Consider the following 25,112-nt stretch of genomic DNA (forward strand, 5'->3'; position numbering starts at 1 on the left):
TGTGTACACATATTTTACAAAATTTAATCTATATTAAATCTTCAGTCTTCCTTCTGCTGCTTTTAGTGTTTTTGTTTTTTCTTTATTTAAAACCACGTGACCAACAACAGAGTGGTAGCTCAGTGCAGCTTAATGTTGAATCGCAGTGTGTTGAAATGTCTCGGAGCTTTTCTCAGCCAAAATGATAGTCCACAGTCAACTATCATCCTGGCATTCAGTAAAGAGCAGGATCCAAAGAGGAAAGAGAGAACAACCTCACAGGTTTATGAATGAGAGGATGTAGGGAGGAAGGTGGGTGAGACATATGCTGGACTGAAATTTGGTCTGATGATAATTCCTCTATTTAAAGAAAAACAATGTTTAAAGCTTCTTAGAAGAAGTCTGCTTAAGATGCATTAATGTAAGTTATTACTGCCACCTGAAGCTGACTGAATGTCTCGGAAAGACGAGTGACTGGCTGTGTCTTAATTCAGGGGCTGCATCATTCGGAGGACCCATGTCACGTTTATTTGGATGATATGGATGTTTGAGTTCTTTAGGGTAGAAAACACATAGGGAAACTAATAAACAACTGAGCTACCCTAAAGAACTCAAACATATCATCCAAATAAACTAAAACTCAAAACACTGGGTCAACAGAAGGCTGAGAAGGCTGAGAAGGCTGGAAGTGCGAAGCTGTGTAATGGGATGGTCTAGCCTTGGTGGAGTTAAACTCAGCCGTCTGCTCCTTACTATCTAATATATAACAGGACACTGGAGAAAATTCTACCATCTCACGCTATTCTTTAATCAGTTTTCTGTTTGGATTTTATGAAAACTGTAACTTTAATCGCAGCCAAACCAATTTACTGATCAACAAATAAAACACTGAAAAAAGCCAAACAATAATATTTTTATGTTATCTATGTTAAAATAATGAGCCAGTAGTTCACTGTTCTCGCCGGCTCTACTGAGCCTTGACAGTTATCGATCTGGTGGGTAACAGACATCTCTAAAAATGTCGAAGCACTTTTGCAAATATGTGATATCTTGACAAATCGAGCAGATATTTGAAGCTTACACAGCTACTTTGTCGCCTGAAAATATAATAATTGTTTGTTCTGTGACCCAGAAGGAGTAATATAATAAACTCTTTAGTTGTGCAAATTACAGGCCTTTCTTCTAACTACCTTTTCTTTCCAAAATTCTTGAAAAGAGAGTTGACAGTCAATGAATGACCTTCCTTCCTACATAAAAAAGGCACATATTCCATACAACCATTACTTCAGTGTCTTGATGACATTAAGGCTTGGATGTCTCTTAACTTTTTAAAATTCAATGATAAAAAGACTGAGGTGATGACTTTTGGTAGCCCCACTGAGATGCCAAATGTATATTTAGATTCCTTGGCTCGGTATGTTAAGCCAACTGTCACAAACCTGCTGGTCAAAGTGGAGTGTAATGAGAAAAGATGACATTATATGCCACGGTAAATGCACTGCCTAATTGTTACCTCTCCCCACTGCCTTCAGTGGCAGGCAGCAGGAAACAGATCAGGAGGCAGAGATGATCTTTAAGTTTAACATTACTCACAATATTGCCAAAGATTAATATGGAATTTAAGCACAAGCACGTTTCAGTAACTTATCTTTCTTGTAGATCTGTGCTCCAAATAAAGAACTTTATGCTGACAAGATTATTAGTTAAAATAACAAATTTTAAGTTACAAATCAATATTGTCTGCATGGACAGATATTCCACATTCCATATATCATCATTCAGGTCCTGCATCAATACATTTCCATATTTTTATATCTATAAAAAAAGCTGACACTTGCTAGACTCTATCAAAGGTGTGAGCATCACAGCAGATGCCTTTGTGTCGAAGTAGCTGAGGATAAAACACAGAAAAACACAAAGTTGATTTTCCTGGCCTGGGATTTTATAAAAATATTCTGCAGTACATCAAAAATGAAAGAAAACCATTAATCAACATATGAACCTTAGTTGATGCTGCTGAAGTGAAGCAGAGCAAAGTTACAGAGGTTTTATTAGAGACACAGCTAAGTGTTTTGAAATTTCGCATAATTTTAAAAAGTTTGAATTTGTTCAGTAGCCTATTGAACATCAGAAATTAGACTTTCTTTTCAGAATTAGGTAAAAGGGAAAAAACAGCGGCCGACAGCACTGTAAACAACAGTAGACTTGTGAGTAATAAACAAGCGAATAATGCAGAAAACAGATTTTTTTGACGGGAAACTGTTCTTGAAGTACACATAGACAGAAAGAGAGAGAGAGGGAGAGAGCTGTGCATGAAGTGTGATTTTATTGTTGTGGAAGTAAAACAGCAAAAGTTCATGACGATGTTTATGTGAAGGGTTGGATCTTCTTTAGCTGCTGGTTTAGTCAATATTGTTTGGAGAGAGACAAAACCTGCAGCTTCAGAATCTAGTGGAAAAAGGGCGGGAACTCAAAGCACGGATCAGCGAGCTGTCGGCTTTCAGCCCCGACCGTGTCCGTGCTGTCGTGAGAGAAAGGCGACATCTCACTGATTCTGATCCGTCGGTGGATCCACGCTTTGTGTTTACGTCTTTGTGCAGAATCGTGTTCCTGCTCTCATTTACTATTTCAGCTGTTTGGTTGTTGTTATTTGTTGAAATTTTCTGAGGTTTAACCTGAAATTCTGGCATTTTGGTCAAAATAAATTTGTATTAAAAAATCAATTCAGGATTTTAATGAATCGATATCACATTATCCAAGCTAGAACCGATTTTAATCGATAAATCGATAATTAAAAACCCACCCCTATACATAACTTTGTGGACATGTAGCCAACAGTAATGTTATAACGTTCTTTGCAGATATATAAGTGATCTAAAATTTTATACTTGCTTTTAAAAGTTTATTCTTTGGCCACCACGCTTCAGCCATCTGCTGGGGTTTTTTCTTTGTTGAAAAAAAAAGCCACAGCCACCACTGCGCTATGAATTCTGGCCTATGTTGGGACATAATCAGCCTTCAAATGGGGCCTCGAGGGATGCAGACGAAGTATAGATAGATAATATAAGTGTAGATACTTACATGAAAACAAACATAAAAACTTGATACTGTCACTGGGTTTAAACTAAAGGAGTGTTCACAAGAAATCATCAGTATCAAACTGTGACAATAAAAAAATGTTCATTAAAGCAATCAAGAATGAGTTTGATGTGAATCTTTGGTAATGCATGGGGGAAGCTCTGTGCCAATTTCATCAACAGCTACGGATTTTATCCTTTTCTGGATGCAATACCTTGGCCTCCAGTAACACTATATGGAATCTTAGAGTCATTTTGACCAGGATTTCTCCTTTAATGGAAATATTAAGCAAATATTTATGACTGCTTTCTTTCATTGCTGCAATATCTTGAAAATCAGAAATATCCTGTCCCAGAGTGATGCTGAAAAACTCGTTCATGCATTTATTTCTTCTTGTCGGGAATATTGTAATTCATTATTATCAGGATGTTCTTTTTTGCGTTGGGACACAGGCAGGAAGCGATGGCTGCTGTTTTATCCATGTGTGGATGCACATACCCAGCTCCCAAATTGTACCCAAATACTGTACGTCCCTCCATCCAACCACACACTTTAGGGACTGTGACCACCCACTGCACATGCTCCACCGTGGTATCACTATGAATGACAACATCATCCAGGTAGCAAACAGCATATGCAGTGTGAGGACGCAGCTATCGCTACAGCAGGTGCTGAAAAATGCCCGAGTCTTCAAACAAACCTAACAGAAGTGTGATGAATGGTACGAACCCTGCACTCACTTCTTAATTACCTGGAAGCACCTTAAAGACAACCGGCCCCTCTCAATTGTGACAAATCATCTGGAGAAAAGGTAAGCATAGGAGACCAAACACTGAGGAACAAATCCTCGTTTCATCCTATGATAACAGCATTTTCACCATTTCAGCCAATTCCTTTTGCACAATTTGTCTCTTGTGCTTAGGCAACCTGTAGGGCCATGAACGCACTTTCCAGGCTGCGTTTCAAATTGGTGCTGCATGAGAGTCTTGCAGATGGTCGGGGGATGAACACATCTGCAAACTACTGTTGCAATGCAGGAACATCTGCTTTATTGGAACGTGTGAGATGCTATTCACAATGCATCTTAAACACACTCATGTTAAAACTTCATTCCCACACCTTGTTTTTAAGAAAAATAATCTTTAAAATGGTTCTGATGTGTGCTGCTGTTTTTAACTTTTAACAGTTCTTTGCTGCCACTGTGAATATTGTGTTCTTTCCCTAATTAAATAAAGGTTACACAGCATCACTGCTCCATCTTCTGGAAAAAAAAGGTATTACATGGAAATACAGCCCACATCAAGAGTTTAAATATGAATGAAGGATTGAAATTTAACTGAGGTGAAACACGCAATGAATACATAAAAAATAAGTTAATTTTGGAAAACTAAAAAAGTTCAAATAAAAGAAATGATTTACATATCCATATTTGATTTTTGATAGAATACCAGTTTGGTTAAAAAAAAAAGAAAGAAAAGACATTCCTATAACTTTAATAGTACAACTACTAAACACTACTGTGTCCTAAGGGAACAAAGGTTAAAATGTAACAGGGATAACATTTTAGAGAATTAAAATCCCTCAAAGGAAAAAACATAAACTTGATATACATATCTATACATGCAGCTTCCTAAATGTAACATTCAGGATTATTCACTGCAGGGGTCCGTTCTTCGTACCTCGCTAAGTAAGTTAGCTGGATTTGATTGTTGACGATTTCGCGTGATCCTGGATCGTTCGGTTCCCCGAAGCTCATCCGGGACTTGCTGTCATAGCAACAGAGCCATGAGCGTAAACCTGCTCTGGAGCAGGTTTACTTTATGTAAACAGGATTAGATCGCGGCCACGCAGGTATGTCCGCTTCATTTATACGAAAGCAACAGCGATATTCCACCACTGTTTCACCATAAATAAATAACATCAATGTAACTAAAGATAATGCAGCACTTGATCCTTGTATTGATGTCACACAGATACATACAGGTCATTTCCTATAAAAGGGAAATGTACTATTAACATTCTATTACATGTATGTGATTATTACAGATGCAATTCATATTTCAGAGTAGTAATAGTAAATTACTTCGTGTAATCAAGATGAGAGACCACGGCTATAAAAGCGAAGGTGGATTTGGGAAGTCTGTCGCAGCCATGTCCTGTCCGTATACGCGAGCCACCCATTGCGGAAGGTGCAAGATTGATAAGGAGAGTTTTCAGAATCCAGCGTATATTGCGGAATAGACAGGATCCTTTAGCTCAGCGCGACAGTGTGCTCATTGAGAGATATCGATTTTCCCGTGAGGGTATTATTTACTTAACCAACTTGTTGACGTGGGGGTGCAGGACCACCACCTGTCTTTTTTTTGCTCTGCCCTTTTCTTGGTTGCTGTTATGAACAAACAAACAGATTATTTCAATTCAATTCAATTCAATTCAATTTTTCTTTATTGTCCCACAAGGGGAAATTAGTTTAGCAGCAGGAGGATAAGAACAACAGAACAATACTATAAAACAATAATAACAATAATAATGATAGAAAATTCAAGGACAATTATTTGCCATTAAGGAGACAAGACGCAGTAGGGATAAAAGAGACCTGGAGTCTTTTAGTGCTCCTCGGAGGTACTCTAAAACGGCGGCCGGAAGGCAACAACTCAAACTCACTGTGAAGTGGATGGTTCACACAATTAATAATAGAATGAGCCTTTCTAAGCACGTTTCTATTGTAAATGGCCAAAAGTCCATCTTGCCAGCGCCCTGAAATTTTGCTAGCGGTTTTTACCAGAAGTCCCAATCGATTCTTGTTCTTCACCGTCAGGTTACCAAACCAGGCAGCGATACAAAAAGACATCACAGATTTCCAAGAGACAAAAAGCAATATAAGTGATAAATATTACCATTCTGTATAATATATACTTGTTCCCACTTTTGCACTGTCCACTTCCTGCTGTGACAAAACAAATTTCCCACGTGTGGGACTAATAAAGGTTATCTTATCTTATCTTTTGTCACATTGTCTGCATTTGTATGGTGTCTCTCCTGTGTGGATTCCCTTATCCTTTTTCATTGAGCTCACGTCCAGTGGTGAAGGATGACCCACACTAGTCACAGATGTGCTTTTTGACCACACTGTGAAAGAGTTCATGTATTTTTAATGTACTTGGTGTGTGGAAGCCTCTCCCACATTCATTGCAGTAGTTCATTTGTCTCCAGTGTGGCTGCGTTGATGTGGATTTAGGTCCAGTTGATGATTGGAAGCTTTTCCACAAAGCTTACAAAGAAACTCTTTCCCACCACCACAGCGACGACAGGGCTGAGAACTGGATCCATCTATGTTGCTCTGCTTTGTTTATTTTTATCCTGAATGTCGCCTGAAATAAAGAGCATCTCTGCCAACGTCCAATTACTTTTACTGTTTACATTATAACACTCAGCTTACTGAGAGAAAATGAGTCTTCATTTTCCCAAACAGTTCATTCAGTATAACTCCATAAGTTTACTGATCAGACTTGTTCCAAACAATCAGGTTAAAAATACAGGATAAAAAGGTAAATACATCCTCACAGTAACTGCACTTGTAGAGTTACTTTCTGGTGTGGATCTGTTGGTGTTTTTTCAGCTGATGTGGAGATTTAAAAGTCTTCTCACACAGGTCACATTTATAAGGTCTCTCCTCAGTGTGGCTAAACATGTGTTGTTGTAACTGTGCATCTGTTGGAAACAGTTTCCCACACTGATCACAGCAGTAAACACCATTTCCAGTGTGAATCCGTAGGTGAATATTTCGGTAGTGTTTTTCATTGAAACTTTTTCCACAAAAGTTGCAGCTGTACGCCTTAATTCCAAAGTGGGTAACTAGATAGTTCTGTAAGTTTCGACTTTGAGCAAAAGCTTTACCACACAACTCACAGTAGTGTGCTTTAACTACAATGTGGATGAGTTGGTGTTTTTTTTGAGCCCACACGATACGTAAAAGACTTTCCACACAACTCACAGCTGTAAGGTTTAACTCCATTGTGGACGAGTTGGTGTCTTCTTAAATCTCGACCCTGGGTAAAAGACTTTCCACACAAGTCGCAGCTGTAAGGTTTAAATCCACTGTGCACCAGTTGGTGTCTTTTTAAGTTTCCAGCCTGGGTAAAAGACTTTCCACACAAGTCACAGCTGTAAGGTTTAACTCCACTGTGGACGAGTTGGTGTCTTCTTAAATCTCGACCCCGGGTAAAATCCTTCCCGCAGTCATCACAGCTGTAAGGTTTAAATCCACTGTGGATGAGTTGGTGTGTTTTTAAGTGTCCAGCCCGGGTGAAAGACTTTCCACACAAGTCGCAGCCGTAAGGTTTAAATCCACTGTGGATGATTTGGTGTGTTTTTAAGCTTCCAGCCTGGGTAAAAGACTTTCCACACAAGTCGCAGCTGTAAGGTTTAACTCCACTGTGGATGAGTTGGTGTTTTTTTAAGCTTCCAGCCTGGGTAAAAGACTTTCCACACAAGTCGCAGCTGTAAGGTTTAAATCCACTGTGGATGAGTTGGTGTGTTTTTAAGTGTCCAGACTCTGTAAAAGACTTTCCACACAAGTCACAGCTGTATGCTTTAACTCCACTGTGGATGAGTTGGTGTGTTTTTAAGTGTACAGCCCGGGTAAAAGACTTTCCACACAAGTCGCAGCTGTAAGGTTTAAATCCACTGTGGATGAGTTGGTGTGTTTTTAAGTGTCCAGCCCGGGTGAAAGACTTTCCACACAAGTCGCAGCCGTAAGGTTTAAATCCACTGTGGATGATTTGGTGTGTTTTTAAGCTTCCAGCCTGGGTAAAAGACTTTCCACAGATGTCGCAGCTGTAAGGTTTAACTCCACTGTGGATGAGTTGGTGTTTTTTTAAGCTTCCAGCCAGGGTAAAAGACTTTCCACACAAGTCGCAGCTGTAAGGTTTAAATCCACTGTGGATGAGTTGGTGTGTTTTTAAGTGTCCAGACTCTGTAAAAGACTTTCCACACAAGTCACAGCTGTACGCTTTAACTCCACTGTGGATGAGTTGGTGTGTTTTTAAGTGTCCAGCCCGGGTAAAAGACTTTCCACACAAGTCGCAGCTGTAAGGTTTAAATCCACTGTGGATGAGTTGGTGTGTTTTTAAGCTTCCAGCCTGGGTAAAAGACTTTCCACACAAGTCGCAGCTGTAAGGTTTAAATCCACTGTGGATGAGTTGGTGTCTTTTTAAATCTCGACCCCGGGTAAAATCCTTCCCACACTCATCACAGCTGCAGGTTTTCTCTCCCTTTCTTCTGTGAGGTTTGTCGGCCTCCTGAGAGCGCTGACTTCTCGCTCCATGTTGGTCCTGCAGTGACAGAGATACAAACAGAGGCAGTGAGTGAAATGCAGTCGTGGAACAAACTGTAACTCCGTCTATTAGCGGAATCAAACATGTCAACAAACACATTGTAGGTGTGTTTCCACCACCTTCTGGTCATAGTATCACATTTCAATGATGTGCTACAATGACAGTCGTAATGAAAAATACATATTGAAGAAATATTGATAAGTGGAGAAAATATTTTACTCATAAAAAATTGAGTTCAATTTTTGATATTGTTGTTTCAATGTGTGCCGATAAAAATTATGTTTGTATCTTCTTGTAACATCTGAGTTTTTTGTTTGTGAATGTAGATTCTGTGTATATATGGAGGAGCCCGGGATGGAAAAGATAAAGCTGCTGTTAACATGTTTTTAAAAACCAACAAGCTGTGCAGTTTCAATAACAGTGTAACTGTGATATTTTTCTCACCTTCTGTGTTGAAGTCATTTTTTCCTCTGTAGTGGCTGAGCTGAGTCCAAATGGCTGAAATTGTTCCTCTGTTGCTCCACCAGACTCTTCTCCTGTTACTCAGCTGGGACACAAAAAGTATATGTATTTTATCCCTGATAAAAATTAAAAAAAAAGCAGAGCAAATAAACATGACTAAACTCCTCAGTGACAACAATACCTATGAAACTTCAATGTGGAAACTGAGAAGCAGCTACAACAAGAAAGTCATCAGTTGTCACAAGAACCTGAAAGGGGAAAAAGCCACTGACCCCCCTGCATATCACTACCTTTACCCAGTGGATGCTACACCCTGTATATATGGACTTCTATAGATCCACAAGTCCGGCTCACACTCAATGGTAGCAGTACCACCTGAAGCACCTCATTAGATTCCACCTACTCCACCCAGACAACCCACATGGAAAGGATATATATAAATCTTATAAAGTTTGTATCCGTCTTGTGTGAAACTTGTATGAAAAGCATACAAGAGTGAAAACAGATATAAGACCCCTTGAAAATTATATAATGAAACTTCTATGTTTTGGATACTTACTAAAACAATATATGAAAGTAATGAGAAAGTGGCCATTTTCATGAGTAAATCATATAATTTTTTACTATTTCTTTTCCATATGGGAAGGTAAAGGGTGGTTGTATGTAGGGATGGGTATCGTTAAGGTTTTATCCGATACTAGGGCTGCATGATTAATCATTAGAAAATCGCGATCTTGATTCATACTTTTGTGCGATCTCATTTCCAAATGACAACGATTTAAAGAAAAAAGAAAAAAAAAAGACGACGATTGTACCGCATTTTGATCCGGGACGTAATCTGCATGAAAACAAGCGCTCACTCTTCCTGCTCAACAAATGACAAGGGCGGAGCCTTATACCACGTGATACAGAAGCTGTGCCGTGTGATGCTAAAATTAGTAGGGAAAAAACAACGGAGAGCACGTCAGGGAAGACGAGAAAGTGACAGGAGAAAATCCATCCCGGTCAACCACCCAAACATCAATAACGGGAACCTTATACAGCACTTCCCTATACCCGTCGAACTCCCGCAGGCACAAAGAAATTACAGAGGCCATTACTTATCACCTGACCAAAGATATGGCTCCCATCAACACTGTGCAAAACGAGGGATTTAGGGAAATGATCAACACCCTAGACAAACGCTACACAGTGCTGTCCCGCAACTATTTTTCTATTGTTGCACTACCTGCTCTATACACGCAGTGTCGAGCAACGGTGGAGACGGAATTTCAAGCAGTACAACATTTTGCAGCAACAACAAATGTGAGACATTTGTTGTTTTTATGTTTATTTATTGTTTTTATGTTCAGTCTCAACTGTTATGAAGTTGATGTGCAGTTAATAAGTGCAATAAATATTTATCGTGAGAGAATCGTGATCTCAATTCTAAGGGAAAAAAATCGTGATTCTCATTTCATGCAAAATCGTGCAGCCCTATCCGATACCAGTACCAAACTGGTACTTCTGAAACGGTGACAGTGCTTAAACGGTACTCAAACTGGTGCTTAAAGAATGGAGAACACAAAATTGGTCCAAAACCCTCTCATGTTCAGCTGTTTTTTTTGTAAAAAGATAACAATGTTAGCCTTTTCTGCAGCCATAGGGCATATATGGTATCACTCTTGGCTGGAAGCAATGCTTAAACAATGGAAAAAACACAAACTTGGTCCAAAAACCTCTCATGTTTAGCCGTTTTCCATTTTTTCTTTGGTCATTTTAGCCTTTTTGGCCAGGGTGAAGGGAGTATCTGCCATCAGACAAGAAGAAAGCCATGTAACTATGACGGTGTTTGCTAGTTCACCTTACATGCATTAATGTAATAACGTGGTTAGCCTACTCAATGTAAATTACACACGAACAACATTAATCTACATATATTGTTACAAATATATGTAAGAACTGAGCCAAATTTAGTAATGCCAACAAAATGAAATAACAATATTTGTATCTTATATATGATACAGTCTTCCACAGGAGCTGCTGATCCAGTTCTACACTGCGGTCATTGAGTCTGTCCTGTGCTCCTCCATCACAGTCTGGTATGGAGCAGCCACTAAACAGGACAGGAGCAGACTGCAGCGGACTGTACGGGCAGCAGAAAGGATCATCGGCACCCCCCTGCCCTCCATCCAGGATCTGTACCTCTCAAGAACCAGGAAACGGGCAGGGAAAATCATCACAGACCCCTCACACCCTGCACACAGACTTTTTGATCTGCTGCCCTCTGGCAGACGGTACAGAAGCCTGCAGACCAGGACCACCCGACACAGGAACAGTTTCTTTCCCCTCGCCATCTCCCTTCTTAACAGTTGACCTGCCACACTGCTCCCACTGCCAGACTGCAACTGCACCTTATGTACATTTTGTAGTATTCATTCCACCTCATTCATTTCTGTATTTTATGTATATAAGTTTAGGTTCGTTATTTATAGTTGGTTTACACAGCTTTGTGTATGTATGTGTAATGTGTATATATAGACACGTGTGTGTGTGTGTGTGTGTGTGTGTGTGTGTGTGTGTGTGTGTGTGTTACATTGCTGTACTTGAGAGCCACCATCTACTGGAACCAAATTCCCTGTATGTGTCTGCACATATACTTGGCCAATAAACACGATTCCGATTCCGATACATCTATATATACACTGTAGGGCTGCCACGATTAGTTGACTAGTCACGATTACGTCGACTATCAAAATCGTCGACGACTGATTTAATAGTCGACGCGTCGTTTGAAGCTTTGTAAGATCCCAAAAGACGCAGGAATAAGTAGCAGGATTTAAGAGTGTAATAACGGACTGAAACAGAAGATGGCAGCACTGCATGTACAAGGATGCCAGCTGCCGTTAAACCCCGAAGAAGAAGTAGCTCCGTCCCAGTCAGAATTCATAGCGCAGCCCAGCCAGTGTTGCCAACTTAGCGACTTGGTCGCTATATTTAGCGAGTTTTCAGACCCCTTAAAAAAAGACGTGAAAGCGCTACTCTCAACAAGCAGCGGGTGCTGTAACGCAGTCAGTTCTTCTTTTACTCTTATGCTGTTTTGTGAATCACAAGGTTTAAAACTACTTATAAACACACACACAAAGTAACTCCACCAGAGTGTCTATTTCGGGTCACTTTTGCCGGTCCAAGCCCGGGCAAAGGAGCAGGGTTGGAATTGTGACATTAAAAAAAACAATAATTGCTAAAAGAAATTTAATTTGTAGTTCTAAATAAACTAACTGCATTTAGGACGTTTTTACTCACTTTATGTCTCTTCCATGATGTTATTTCTCTCTCCAACAACATAGGTTACAATTAGATTAGCATGACCAATTATGCAAATTAGGCGATGACATCATTTAGCGACTTCTAATGACTTTTTTGGACAACCAATAGCGATTTTCCTTACTGAGGAGTTGGCAACACTGAGCCCAGCTCAGTTTCCAACAATGGCGGCAGCTAGTTAGCTTTAATATTACTCTTATTATTCTTTCTGGGTCACAAAATAAACATTTAACATGTTTTCAGGCAAGAATGTAGCTGTGTAAACCTCAAATATCTGCTCAGTTTATCAAGACACCACATATTTTCAAAAGCGCTCCGACGTTTTCGGAGACGTCTGTTAACCACTAGCTCGACAGCTAGACGGGGGCAAGGCTCGCTAGAGCCATGAGAGCACTGGACTCCCGGCAAATCGTTTTCAAACCCACCGCCGTCTTTCGCTACTCAGGTTAAACATGATATATGAGTCACTTAGATTACTTAAAAATGTTATTGTTTGGCTTTTTTCAGTGTTTTATTTGTTCCTGAGTAAATCGGTTTGGCTGAGATTAAAGTTATAGTTCTTACACAGCTGAATAAACTTCAAGCAGACAGCTGATCATCAGAAGTGTGAGATGCTGGAGAATTTACTCCGGTGTCCTGTTATATTTTAGATAGCAAGGAGTTTATTAAACTTCACTGAAACAATCTGCAAATTTCATTAAAATTTAATAAACTATCATTTTGTCTTTATTTTTAGTTAGCACATACCTTAAACACTTAAAGCTGTAAGCTAATGATAATTATATAAGAGCAGATGCTGCTGGTGCAATAAGCTGTATGTTTTACGTTCAATGGATGATGATCTGATTAGTTGACTAATCGCAAAAATAATCTGTGACTAGTCGACTATCAAAATAATCGTTTGTGGCAGCCCTAATACACTGTCAAAGATACTTGTCTTTGAGTGAAGATTTAAGGTGATAGGACATAAATAAATGCAACTTGAATCTTTACTGAAGCTCAGTATTTGACACAGAGTTCAAGTTCAATGCTGTAATAACTAATAATGATTAATATAATAATAACTGTAATATTGGCAGTATAATATTTACATCACCAACATGAAATGACTTTAGTCTCATGAACAACATTAGCTAATTGTTATTTACTAGCTAATCTTAAAATGACTGTTCAGTACAGAAATGAAGCCCAACAATCATGTTTTTACAGTCCCGCGGTCTCAGCCTCAGATACTCAACAAATCAAACAAAGCTCATAAAAAAATAAACAGATGAACAAAAACTGTTTCTCTTCCATTTCAAACAATGCTGTATGAAACGTTTCAGCGGTTAGTGACATGGTTGCTAGGCAACCTGAGCAGCGCCATGGAGGCCAGACCGTCCCATTACACAAGCATCTCACTTTCGGTCTTTGAGGATGATTCCCGCATGGCCCGCATCCTCCAAGGCTGCAGACCCTGAATTGGAATACAGCCTATAAAGGTGTGTGTATGAGAAGTACTTCTCAGAACCACACAAGAAACATACTTCAGCCTCATCTGACCCTTCTTCTCCAGCTGGGATATCAAAAGAATCGGTGAAGTCAAGAGAAAGTGAACCTCAACAGCACCTAGCCACACGAGAAGTCCGATCGTTTTCTCTCTTAGACTTCTTAGACTCAGAACAAAAGTTGTCCGGCTTTGTGTGTCTGGCAAAACGCTTTTTACAAATCCTGCTGGAATAGGTCTGGTTACAGCCGCAGTCAAAGCATGATGGAAATAATTGAACAAGAAAGAAAATGTAGCCCTTTCGCACCCTTCGCAGTAGGCTTCCACTACTCTCTCTATAGGGCTTTGGAGTTGACATCACGGAACGCTGGGAACGCTGCGCCATCTTCCGGGGAAATGAATCAAAACAAACACACTGTGTTGTAACGACGACTACAAGAAAGATGCTTAAAAGTAGCTCAAAATAGCAGAGACTGTATAGAGACTGATTGCGTTGGAAATGTGGACCCGCATGAAATACAGCCGTGACGTAGAATCCCTGAAGACCTACTGCTATTGACGTAGCGTGACATTTTTTCGTACCTTGTCAGTGGAGTCAGCGCGCACAAGTCGTTAGATATCGTCATATCGCCCAGCACTATCGTGTGGACAATAGAAAAGTGTCTAGTGCCATTTGTCTTCTATTGTTTTTAACCCAAATTTTATAAATTATTACATAAAATATATAATTAACCCTTTACAACCGGTCGGAGAAGGCACTCCGTTTTACCTAACTATTTTTAAATCCCTGTAGAACTGGAACCAAAAATTATTTTTTTGGCATGTGAAACCGGAGGAGTTGTACTTACATCTTATGCCATTAGCTTGTCCTAGGTCACGGTTTCCTTCCACATACAGGGAGTGCAGAATTATTAGGAAAGTTGTATTTTTGAGGAATAATATTATTATTGAACAACCACCATGTTCTCAATGAACCCAAAAAACTCATTAATATCAAAGCTGAATGTTTTTAGAAGTAGTTTTTAGTTTTAGCTATTTTAGGGGGATATCTGTGTGTGCAGGTGACTATTACTGTGCATAATTATTAGGCAACTTAACAAAAAACAAATATATACCCATTTCAATTTTTTTTTTAACCAGTGAAACCAATATAACATCTCCACATTCACAAATATACATTTCTGACATTCAAAAACAAAACAAAAACAAATCAGCGACCAATATAGCCACCTTTCTTTGCAAGGACACTCAAAAGCCTGCCATCCATGGATTCTGTCAGTGTTTTGATCTGTTCACCATCAACATTGCGTGCAGCAGCAACCACAGCCTCCCAGACACTGTTCAGAGAGGTGTACCGTTTTCCCTCCTTGTAAATCTCACATTTGATGATGGACCACAGGTTCTCAATGGGGTTCAGATCAGGTGAACAAGGAGGCCATGTCATTAGTTTTTCTTCCTTTCTTGCCAGCCACACTGTGGAGTACTTGGACGCGTGTGATGGAGCATTGTCCTGCATGAAAATCGTGTTTTTCTTGAAGGATGCAGACTTCTTCCTGTACCACTGCTTGAAGAAGGTGTCTTCCAGAAACTGGCAGTAGGACTGGGAGTTGAGCTTGACTCCATCCTCAACCCGAAAAGGCCCCACAAGCTCATCTTTGATGATACCAGCCCAAACCAGTACTCCACCTCCACCTTGCTGGCGTCTGAGTCGGACTGGAGCTCTCTGCCCTTTACCAATCCAGCCACGGGCCCATCCATCTGGCCCATCAAGACTCACTCTCATTTCATCAGTCCATAAAACCTTAGAAAAATAAGTCTTGAGATATTTCTTGGCCCAGTCTTGACGTTTCAGCTTGTGTGTGTTGTTCAGTGGTGGTCGTCTTTCAGCCTTTCTTACCTTGGCCATGTCTCTGAGTATTGCACACCTTGTGCTTTTGGGCACTCCAGTGATGTTGCAGCTCTGCAATATGGCCAAACTGGTGGCAAGTGGCATCTTGGCGGCTGCACGCTTGACTTTTCTCAGTTCATGGGCAGTTATTTTGCGCCTTGGTTTTTCCACACGCTTCTTGCGACCCTGTTGACTATTTTGAATGAACCGCTTGATTGTTCGATGATCACGCTTCAGAAGCTTTGCAATTTTGAGACTGCTGCATCCCTCTGCAAGATATCTCACTATTTTTGACTTTTCTGAGCCTTTCAAGTCCTTCTTTTGACCCATTTTGCCAAAGGAAAGGACGTTGCCTAATAATTATGCACACCTGATATAGGGTGTTGATGTCATTAGACCACACCCCTTCTCATTACAGAGATGCACATCACCTAATATGCTTAATTGGTAGTAGGCTTTCGAGCCTATACAGCTTGGAGTAAGACAACATGCATGAAGAGCATGATGTGGACAAAATACTCATTTGCCTAATAATTCTGCACTCCCTGTATAGCTTTAGAAAAATTTGCATAAGAAGCACTTGCAGCAACAAAAAGATAATATTCCAGAAACACGCTTTGCCGATGTTCATAACACTTCTTACGTTGGCATATACATCAGTGCAAATTATTGCATGTCCGCCATTACCTGCCCGAAACCGGAAGTGACGTCATTTTTGTGGGCCTTATAAGCCTATGTTGATGTTCATAAAAGTCATGTGCATATTAGTATTGTACAACACTTTGGTCTACTAGGTGTGTTTTTAAAGTGCTATATAAATAAATGATGATGATGATGATGTTTGACTTTGTGCTTTTCCGTATTGTTTCTGGGATGCTTAGAACTTAAATTACACTGTTGTAAATATTATAATGCATCAAAATAAACTATTTATTTCCATTTTTCCTGTAGTATATAAAAATTAGTGTATCTCAAAAATAAAATTATAAATACACTCAAAATAAATTTCTTGTGGTTGGAAACTTTTCTATTTACAATTTCGAGAGATACACCTCTTAATTGTATTTTAACTAAAAAGATATGTAAAAAAAACAAATCAAACAGATTTTAAATTTTTTTGTAGTTTATTGCACTACAAGTTTTCCAATTTATGTAGTTACTATGGACCTAATGGATACATATGCATACAGATTATTAAAATTTGGGCTATAACGGTTGTATTAATATATGGAAACTTGAAATGCTCCCACAAATGGCACTACTACAGTTAAAGAAATTGCAATAATTTGTTCATATTTATTATAAATAATTCTAATTATACATCTTACTTCCATTCTTTTATCCTGTGTCACTAAAAATACATTTTATTTTAGTTTTATACATTGATTAATGACCTGTGACCATGGGTCATTGTGAGCATCACAGGGAAGGTTGAAGCCGTCCACTGCACCTGTATGGCCGGAGTTGCGGAGACCTGCAGCCATGTCGCTGCTCTTCTGTTTAATGTAGAAGCAACAGTGCGGATCTGTGGCACAAGGACTGTTACAGATGAACTTGGATACTGGGTTTTGCTGGGTAATATGACCAAGAAACAGTCAGAGGTTGGCCATAAGATGGACTTCTCCTCTTCAGCTGCCCAAAAAAGGCTCTTGATCAAAACATAAACAGACCATCCGTATGGAAAGGTAAAACTAGCCGTCAACAAAAAAAGAAAAATCCTACCTGCTACTGTGGAAGAGTTGTCACCGCCATAGGGCTTTGGAGCGTGATGTCACGGGCGTGGGCGTGGAAAGTATTTTGGCCTGATGCGCCATTTTCCGGGTCCAAACAAAGCACAAGCGAAAAAGGAGCGAAGGCACACACAACAGCCATGGTTCGTACTTGCCGTGTTGCCGGCTGTGGAATAAGCTTAAAAAGGGTTTGTCTTTTTTATTCTTTCCCAACCTGGAAGCATCATGAGGGAGCTGGGAGGGATGTGAGATGGGCAAATGAACTGAGTCAGGTTAGGAGGGAACTGAGGAGGATTAATGGCAAGAAGGCAGCGGGTCCAGATGGCATCAGCTTGAGGGTCGTCAGGTCCTGCGCGGACCAACTGTGTGGGGTGATGGAGCACCTCTTCAACCTGAGCCTGAGGTTGGGAAGAGTCCCACAGCTCTGGAAAACCTCCTGTGTTGTACCAGTGCCAAAGACTTCACGCCCCAAGGACCTCAACAGCTACAGGCCGGTGGCTCTGACATCCCACCTGATGAAGACCCTAGAGCGGTTGGTCCTGGCTCAGCTTCGGCGCCTAATAAGCTCATCACTGGACCCACTTCAGTTTGCCTACCAGCCTGGCATTGGAGCGGATGATGCCGTCATTCACCTCCTAGATCGTTCCCTCGCTCACCTGGAGACCGCTGGAAGCACTGTGAGAATCATGTTCTTTGATTTCTCCAGTGCCTTCAACACCATTCTTCCCTCGGTTCTAAAGGACAAGCTGGTGAACTCTGGAGTGGACCATCACCTCACTTCCTGGATCCTGGACTACCTCACCGACCGACCACAGTATGTGAGGACTCAGGGCTGTGTGTCGGACAGGGTCGTCTGCAGTACGGGGGCCCCACAGGGAACGGTTCTGGCTCCGTTCCTCTTCACCATCTACACTGCAGACTTCTCCCACAATTCCATCCAGTGCTTCCTGCAGAAGTTCTCTGATGACTCTGCAATAGTCGGCCTCATCACTGATGGGGACGACAAGGAGTACAGAGGTCTGACCCAAGACTTTGTGGACTGGTGCCAGCTGAACTACCTCCAGATCAACGCCAGTAAAACCAAGGAACTGGTGGTAGACTTCCGCAGGCACAAGCATTCTCCACTGCAACCACTGAACATCCAAGGTATGGACATTGAGGCTGTGGACAGCTACAGGTACCTTGGTGTTCATCTGAACAATAGACTGGACTGGACTCATAACTCAGACGCCCTCTACAGGAAAGGGCAGAGCAGGCTGTACCTGCTGCGGAGACTCAGGTCGTTTGGAGTGGAGGGCCCACTCCTGAAGACCTTCTATGACTCTGTTGTGGCTTGTGCTATCTTTTATGGTGTGGTCTGCTTGGGCGGCAGCATCTCTGCTGGGGACAGGAAGAGACTGAACAGGGTGATCCGAAGGGCCAGCTCTGTTCTAGGATGCCCTCTGGACCCAGTGGAGGTGGTGAGTGACAGGAGAATGGTGGCTAAGCTGTCATCACTGTTGGACAACATCTCCCACCCCATGCAGCAGACTGTGACAGCACTGAGCAGCTCCTTCAGTGGGAGACTGCGGCACCCACGATGTGGGACGGAGAGATTTCGCAGGTCTTTCCTCCCCACTGCTGTCAGGCTCCACAACAAAGACTTTAACTGATCAAACACACACATCCATACATATGCAATAATACTAAGTGCAATAATCCTTTCTGTCATCGTTGTACTTTTACTCAGTTGTATATAGCATTTGTATTTGTATTCTATTTTTATCTTATTGTATATTTATTTTATTTTATTCTACTGTATATAGTATTTTATTTTATTCTATTCTGTACAGTTGTGTACTGTATTTATTCTTATTGTATCCTAATTTTTGCCTCATAACTTTTGCACTGTCCACTTCCTGCTGTGACAAAACAAATTTCCCACGTGTGGGACTAATAAAGGTTATCTTATCTTATCTTATCTTATATGGCGGACCTTACAAAACGAAGGCGTCTAGCCTGGATAGCAGCCATGCGACGGCTTGATATCCAGTTTTCTTCCATCTCCAGATATCTGTTGGTGTGCTCCAGACATTTTAACTCCGGCAAGTTCTGTATGTTCATATCACTCTTTATAGCTTAATAATATTATCGTTGGGGTTCTTGGAGGTTATAGAAATTGCAAACAAACATAGAATTGAGTGACTGTGGAGACATACCTGCTATGTAACGATTTGCTAACTCTTTCGCACAACTGTAGGGAAGCCTGCCTATGAAATGAATCAAACAAATCCAGACTGGTTACCAACGTTACACGTAGGGCACTCTGAAATCCGAACGTGAGGGTTAGGGTCAGGGTTAACAAGATACGTGAAGATATCGGGGTAGGACAGTGGCGGTAAGTACTCTGGGTCTTTACTCCACTGCCCTACTTCATAGTCCACACCAGAGGCGGAAGCAGACATCTGAAACACCCGGGGCTTAGCCCTAAAGGATGGATGTGGGATTCTTTTTTTTCTTCTTTTTTTTTTTTTTGGGGGGGGGGGGGGTGGTAGACATTACTGAAAGATTAATTGGAGCATAACTGAGCCACTGTGTGAGAGCTGAGCAGCAAAAGGAATTTAAGTGAGGGTAGAAATGACTGAAAGATTAATAGGCTTTATTATGAATTTTGTTCAAAAAGGAATGAATTCATATAGGAAAAAATATATATCACATATGCAAGACACCTTAAACTAGTATTTTAATTAAGCAGCAAGGCAGAACAAAGTTGGGGCTGCATCAAGACACGAGGACTAAACCCCAATTCAACCAGACCCAGAACTGATCCGGAATTAAAACAGGACTACAACAGTTCAAAATCAGGACTACTTAGGACTTAACCAAGACAAAACCAGAATCAGAACTAGATGATAGTAGCACTAAAAATCATCATAGACCCGCACTACACTTATTTTTTTAATTCTACCAAAAGTACACTATTTAGATTCAGAAAAGTTTATGTAATTATTTAGCCTTCATAAGCCTGCATAACTTAATAAATATATAACTTGAAAAATAACAAACCTGAAAAGAAACACTAGGTACGAGATACACAAGTACCTATGATACGGATTTTGATAAACAACCATTTGACTAACATGTGTTTCTCACCTGCTCTTGTTCCCTTACTGTTCTGTCCTCATTCTCCTCTCTCTCCCTCTTTGTGCTGACAATCATCAAATATACAGTTGAAACCAGATATTTACATACTCTTCAGATCAAAACAGATACACTTGGTAAAGATACACATCAAATCAGACTACCGTAATTGTCGGGCTATAAGCCGCTACTTTTTGCACAAGCTTTGAACCCTGCGGCTTTTAGTCAGGTGCGGCTTTTCTATGGATTGTCCATGATTTTTATCATATCGTAAGACAATTTGTTTTGTTTGTTCCGCTGTTGTACGGCACTACGTTGCCTGGCGGAAGGGCATGTGATCAGACACACAGTATCGGGGTTCAAGAGTGGTATGTTGGTCACGTGTCCATCCGCCAGGCTGGCCGTGCTGTACAAGTAGCACGAAAAACAAACTTCAAATTAACGCTACGCGTTCAGCGGGAGTCGTGGATGATGAGCGGCGATAAACTTGCGAAAAGCAAGTTATGCTCAATTCCACCGGTGGAATCTGACAGCGTGGAAAAGTGTGAAAACATCCATGATCACCAACGGATGTCGAAGGGCTGGACTGCTGCATGATGGAGAGGAGGACACCACGGCCTTTCTGAGGGTGTTCGACTCCGACACTGACAACGAGGATTTCTTTGGTTTTCAAAGTGACAACGAAGGAAAGAAGCTGAGAGTGGATGACGTAGCCATCCTGAGCCTGTTCGTATCTGACACTGGAGGAGAGGACTTTGGTGGTTTTAGTGCGCAGGAATATGGTGGTGAATGACTGACTTTTCTTCTTGTTAAAGCCGTGTCACTGCACCTGAGCCTAAAAGGTAGTCCGAATCTATTTTTCTGGTGTGCTGTAGGTTATTGTTATGTACTACATTTGTTACTCATTCATGAAGCACAGTACATGTTTCGTACTTGTAATTACTGCTACTTGCACATATACCTAAAAAGTTATGCAAATATGTACCCATAACTTGTTTTTCAAAATATTAATAAAAGAGGTGTGTCTCCAAACAGCCATCTCTTTCCTGACATTTCGCTTTGTGCATATTCTCTTACATATGATAAGTCAACATTGAAACACCTGCGGCTTTTAGTCAGGTGCGGCTAATGTATGTACAAAACAGGATTTTCCCCTGATTTTAGCTTGTGCGGCTAATATTCAGGTGCGCTTTTATAGTCCGGGAAATACGGTAAATGTTTATTTTTTTAGATTGATAAATATAAAAAACATATTTGTTAACTTTAAGAGTAAATAGAGAAACTATCTGTATTTCTTAATTTTAAATGGCACCAAATTGTATTCAAAGCCACACTTGAGCCACACTTATGGAGCTCCACAATCCTTTTCCTGGTGTTTTGGTTGACATCTCTTAATTTTCCATTTCAAAGAAACAGGCTCTGTGTTTTGCCTTATATGCATCCACAGCTGTTCCACCAATTTACTCACATGGACTCTACTAACCTATCAGAAGCTTCTTCAGCGCAGAATGGAATCGTCTGGAGTTTTTTTTATTAATTAACAATAAACTTAGTGTATATGTACTCCTAAATTTGATGAAAGTGATAAAAAATAGACAGCTCTGTCTCTCTTTATTCTGACATTTAACTAATTCAAAAGATATTTCAATATTTATTTATCTAAAACAAAACAAGTTTACTCTAAATTGATGTTGTACAGTAAAAAAAATGTTCTTGTGTTTTCCATAAAGTGTATGTAAATATCTGGTTTCAACTGTGAATATACTGCTGTGTATTGAAAGTCCTCTTGTTTTGCATAGATATACTGAACAACATACAAAGCATAATATATAAAATAACATCTACCTGAGTTTTTTCTTTGAAAGAAGCTCCTTATGTCCATTCTTGTATATCAGTGCATTACTGAAACCGATTTATTTAGCCGTGGAGGGAAACAACTGAAAATATGAAATAAACACACATAAGCTAAGACTCTCTAAAGAAACAGCATTGTTGTTGTTCGGCTTTTCATTTCGCCATTTGTTGATTAACTTGAAGAGCAAGTAACGTAATATTGGTCAAGTGATCAGTTTCATATCAATGAAACTCATATCAATCTTTCGTGATACACCGTCATATTTACATTTTTTATACAGTATGAATGATTTACTTTGGTACCTGGTCAATCTTCAGTTCTCCTCTGTCTGCCTAGCTCCATTTCTCCAACAGCATATTTTAATTTATATTTAATTGTGTTGTGGTTTGCAGTGTTTTGTGTTGTTTCACTTTAAATTTGTTTAAAAGGAAAAAAGCTGAAAATTTAAATAGTTAAAAGTTGAAATGTAAATAGTTGGTTTTTTGTATTATATTATTTATTTATTACATTTTGTGTGGAGTGAATAAATAAAAGTATATTTACAGTGGCCCCTAGAGACAAAGCACGTAAAAACTCCAAAACACGTACAAAAGACAACAGAAGTGCTCCAGGATGCTCGGGCGCAGTGTTGAGCTTTTGTTACCTAGTGGCTACACAAGCCAGCAAGTACCAACGACCGGATTTGGTGTGTGGTAGTAACAGGTAAATGAACTTTTTTTTAAATTATTTGAATATATATGAGTGCTTGTGTATAAATACACAAACAATACACACATGCTTTCAATTGTGTCATTTAAGTGATCTAGGTAGCGGTTTTGAAAGTTCAGTTAACGTTAGAAATGTGTTTTGGAGTTTGTACGTGTTTTGTCTCTAGGGGCCACCGCATATATTTATATATAAACATATATAAATAAAACCACTTCTTTTTTTACATTAGTAATTCCTTTTGTGCATAAATTTATATTATTGTTAATAATAAATTAATTAAAGCAACAAAACAACCTGAAGAGCCGGTTTGGAGCCGAAAGAGCAGACTCTTTTTAGTGAGCCGAGCTGAAAGAGCCGGAAATCCCATCACATCATCACTGCGGGGCGATCGTGGCTCAAGACTTTGGAGTTCGCCTTGTAATCGGAAGGTTGCTGGTTCGAGCCCCGGCTTGGACAGTCTCGGTCATTGTGTCCTTGGGCAAGACACTTCACCCGTTGCCTACTGGTGGTAGTCAGAGGGCCAGTGTCGGCAGCCTCGCCTCTGTCAGTGCGCCCCAGGGTGGCTGTGGCTACAATGTAGCTTGCCATCACCAGTGTGTGAATGGGTGGATGACTGGATATGTAAAGCGCTTTGGGGTCCTAAGGGACTAGTAAAGCACTATATAAATACAGGCCAACAATCATGTTTTTGCGGTCTCAGCCTCAGATACTCAACAAATCAAACAAAGCTCATAAAAAAATAAACAGATGAACAAAAACAGTTTTGTAATAGAGTGAATTGTTGCCCCCCAGTGGTAAAATACAGAAGTGCCTGTTACAGGGCTAGTTCTTGGTTGACCAATATATAACAACAAAAAGGGTAGATTTTTGCACGCTAAGAAAACAACAAGTTAGTGTGTGATGTCCTGCTGTTCAATAAAGGCACCTATCCACGTCCGATCTTTTCAAAGAGCCTAATCCAGAATATCACAGTTTCTCTAAATACAGGCAATTTACCATTCACTAACTCGCAGGCAGTAGCTGCCCCGTCCTGCTTAGTGCCTGAGCTCAGATCATACCAATATTAGGGGGGGGGGGGGGGGGGGGGGGGGGGGGTTACGCACAGTCGTAAACACATACACATACAAATACAAATCCTGATTTACAAGTACAAAATATTTATGATCACATTTTGAGCCCATATTTGAGCTTTGGCCCAGAAAGTGGCGCGTCAGGCCAAAATCCTTTCCACGCCCACCCCTGTGACATCACGCTCCAAAGCCCTTTGGCCTCCTTCTCAGCAAGCTTCCACTACTCTCACCCTGGAGTTGCGCTCCCCCAGGCTTGTACCTGTGGCTTCAGGTCCTGGGGTGGGGGTTGGTTGTTCTCCTGCCCTGCACCCCATCCTTTTGTTCATATTCCAAGACTATTTTTCTTTATGTATTCTTTCCCCCCAGCAACCGCCATATTATGATGTTGCAAGCAATCACAAACTCTACAGTCTGTCTAACTCCAATGTCTACCAAGCAATCTATTATTCTCAACAGAGCTAAACTCAGCATAAACTGAACCCACATTAAAGTTAGCTCGATGCTTACCTTTAGACGAGCCCACAAACCGAGAGAAACTCCGTGATGAAGCTGGAACACTTTCCAAAAACAGGAAACAGATCAGGGAGCAGAGACCCACGTGGTTCACGCTGATCTCAGCTACGATCCAGGAGACAAGGGTGTGCAGATCGATGCAGATATCGATCCAAACGTTGGTAGTGGTATATGTTCCTGTAAGTTTACTACTTTACAACCGTTTCATAAAAAAGCAGCTCTCTCTGCTCGACTCCTCTCCTGCATACACACTTTGCTCCGCCCCCTTTATCTGACTCCGCTGTGATTTGTTGCTGTGCGGTCACGTGACTCAGCTGCACAACGTAACCCAGTGGAGTGTTATTTCAAAAGTAGCGCCAATCTCCTTTTCCTAAACTCTTTTCCTTGGCCTCGATGAAAACGTCATCGTGGGGAGGACAATATGGAATCAGAACGATGCCACCTTGAAGCGAAACCGAAAAAAAATATTGTAACTGAAATAAATGTACTGCTCTTGTATTGAAACCGAAAAAACAATTGATAGTGAATAAACAATTAATTGAAACTGTAATTTTTTTGTTTTCGTTTACAATTTTTTTTTT

General features: G+C 40.5%; 1 protein-coding gene across 1 annotated transcript; it reads right to left on the reverse strand.

Annotated features, from left to right (window-relative positions):
• Positions 1-6,432: 6,432 nt before the first annotated feature.
• On the reverse strand, positions 6,433-24,722 carry LOC113019603 (zinc finger protein 226-like). Its single transcript, XM_026163378.1, has 4 exons — positions 24,526-24,722; positions 8,838-8,929; positions 7,180-8,390; positions 6,433-6,842 (listed from the first exon to the last, which is right to left on the reverse strand). Exons 2-4 carry the CDS (start codon positions 8,853-8,855, stop codon positions 6,641-6,643), a joined length of 1,431 nt encoding a protein of 476 aa, XP_026019163.1. The 5' UTR covers positions 8,856-8,929; positions 24,526-24,722; the 3' UTR covers positions 6,433-6,640.
• Positions 24,723-25,112: the final 390 nt, after the last annotated feature.

The sequence above is a fragment of the Astatotilapia calliptera genome, chromosome 3 (assembly GCF_900246225.1).
Source record: "Astatotilapia calliptera chromosome 3, fAstCal1.2, whole genome shotgun sequence".
Classification (NCBI taxonomy): Eukaryota; Metazoa; Chordata; class Actinopteri; order Cichliformes; family Cichlidae; genus Astatotilapia; species Astatotilapia calliptera.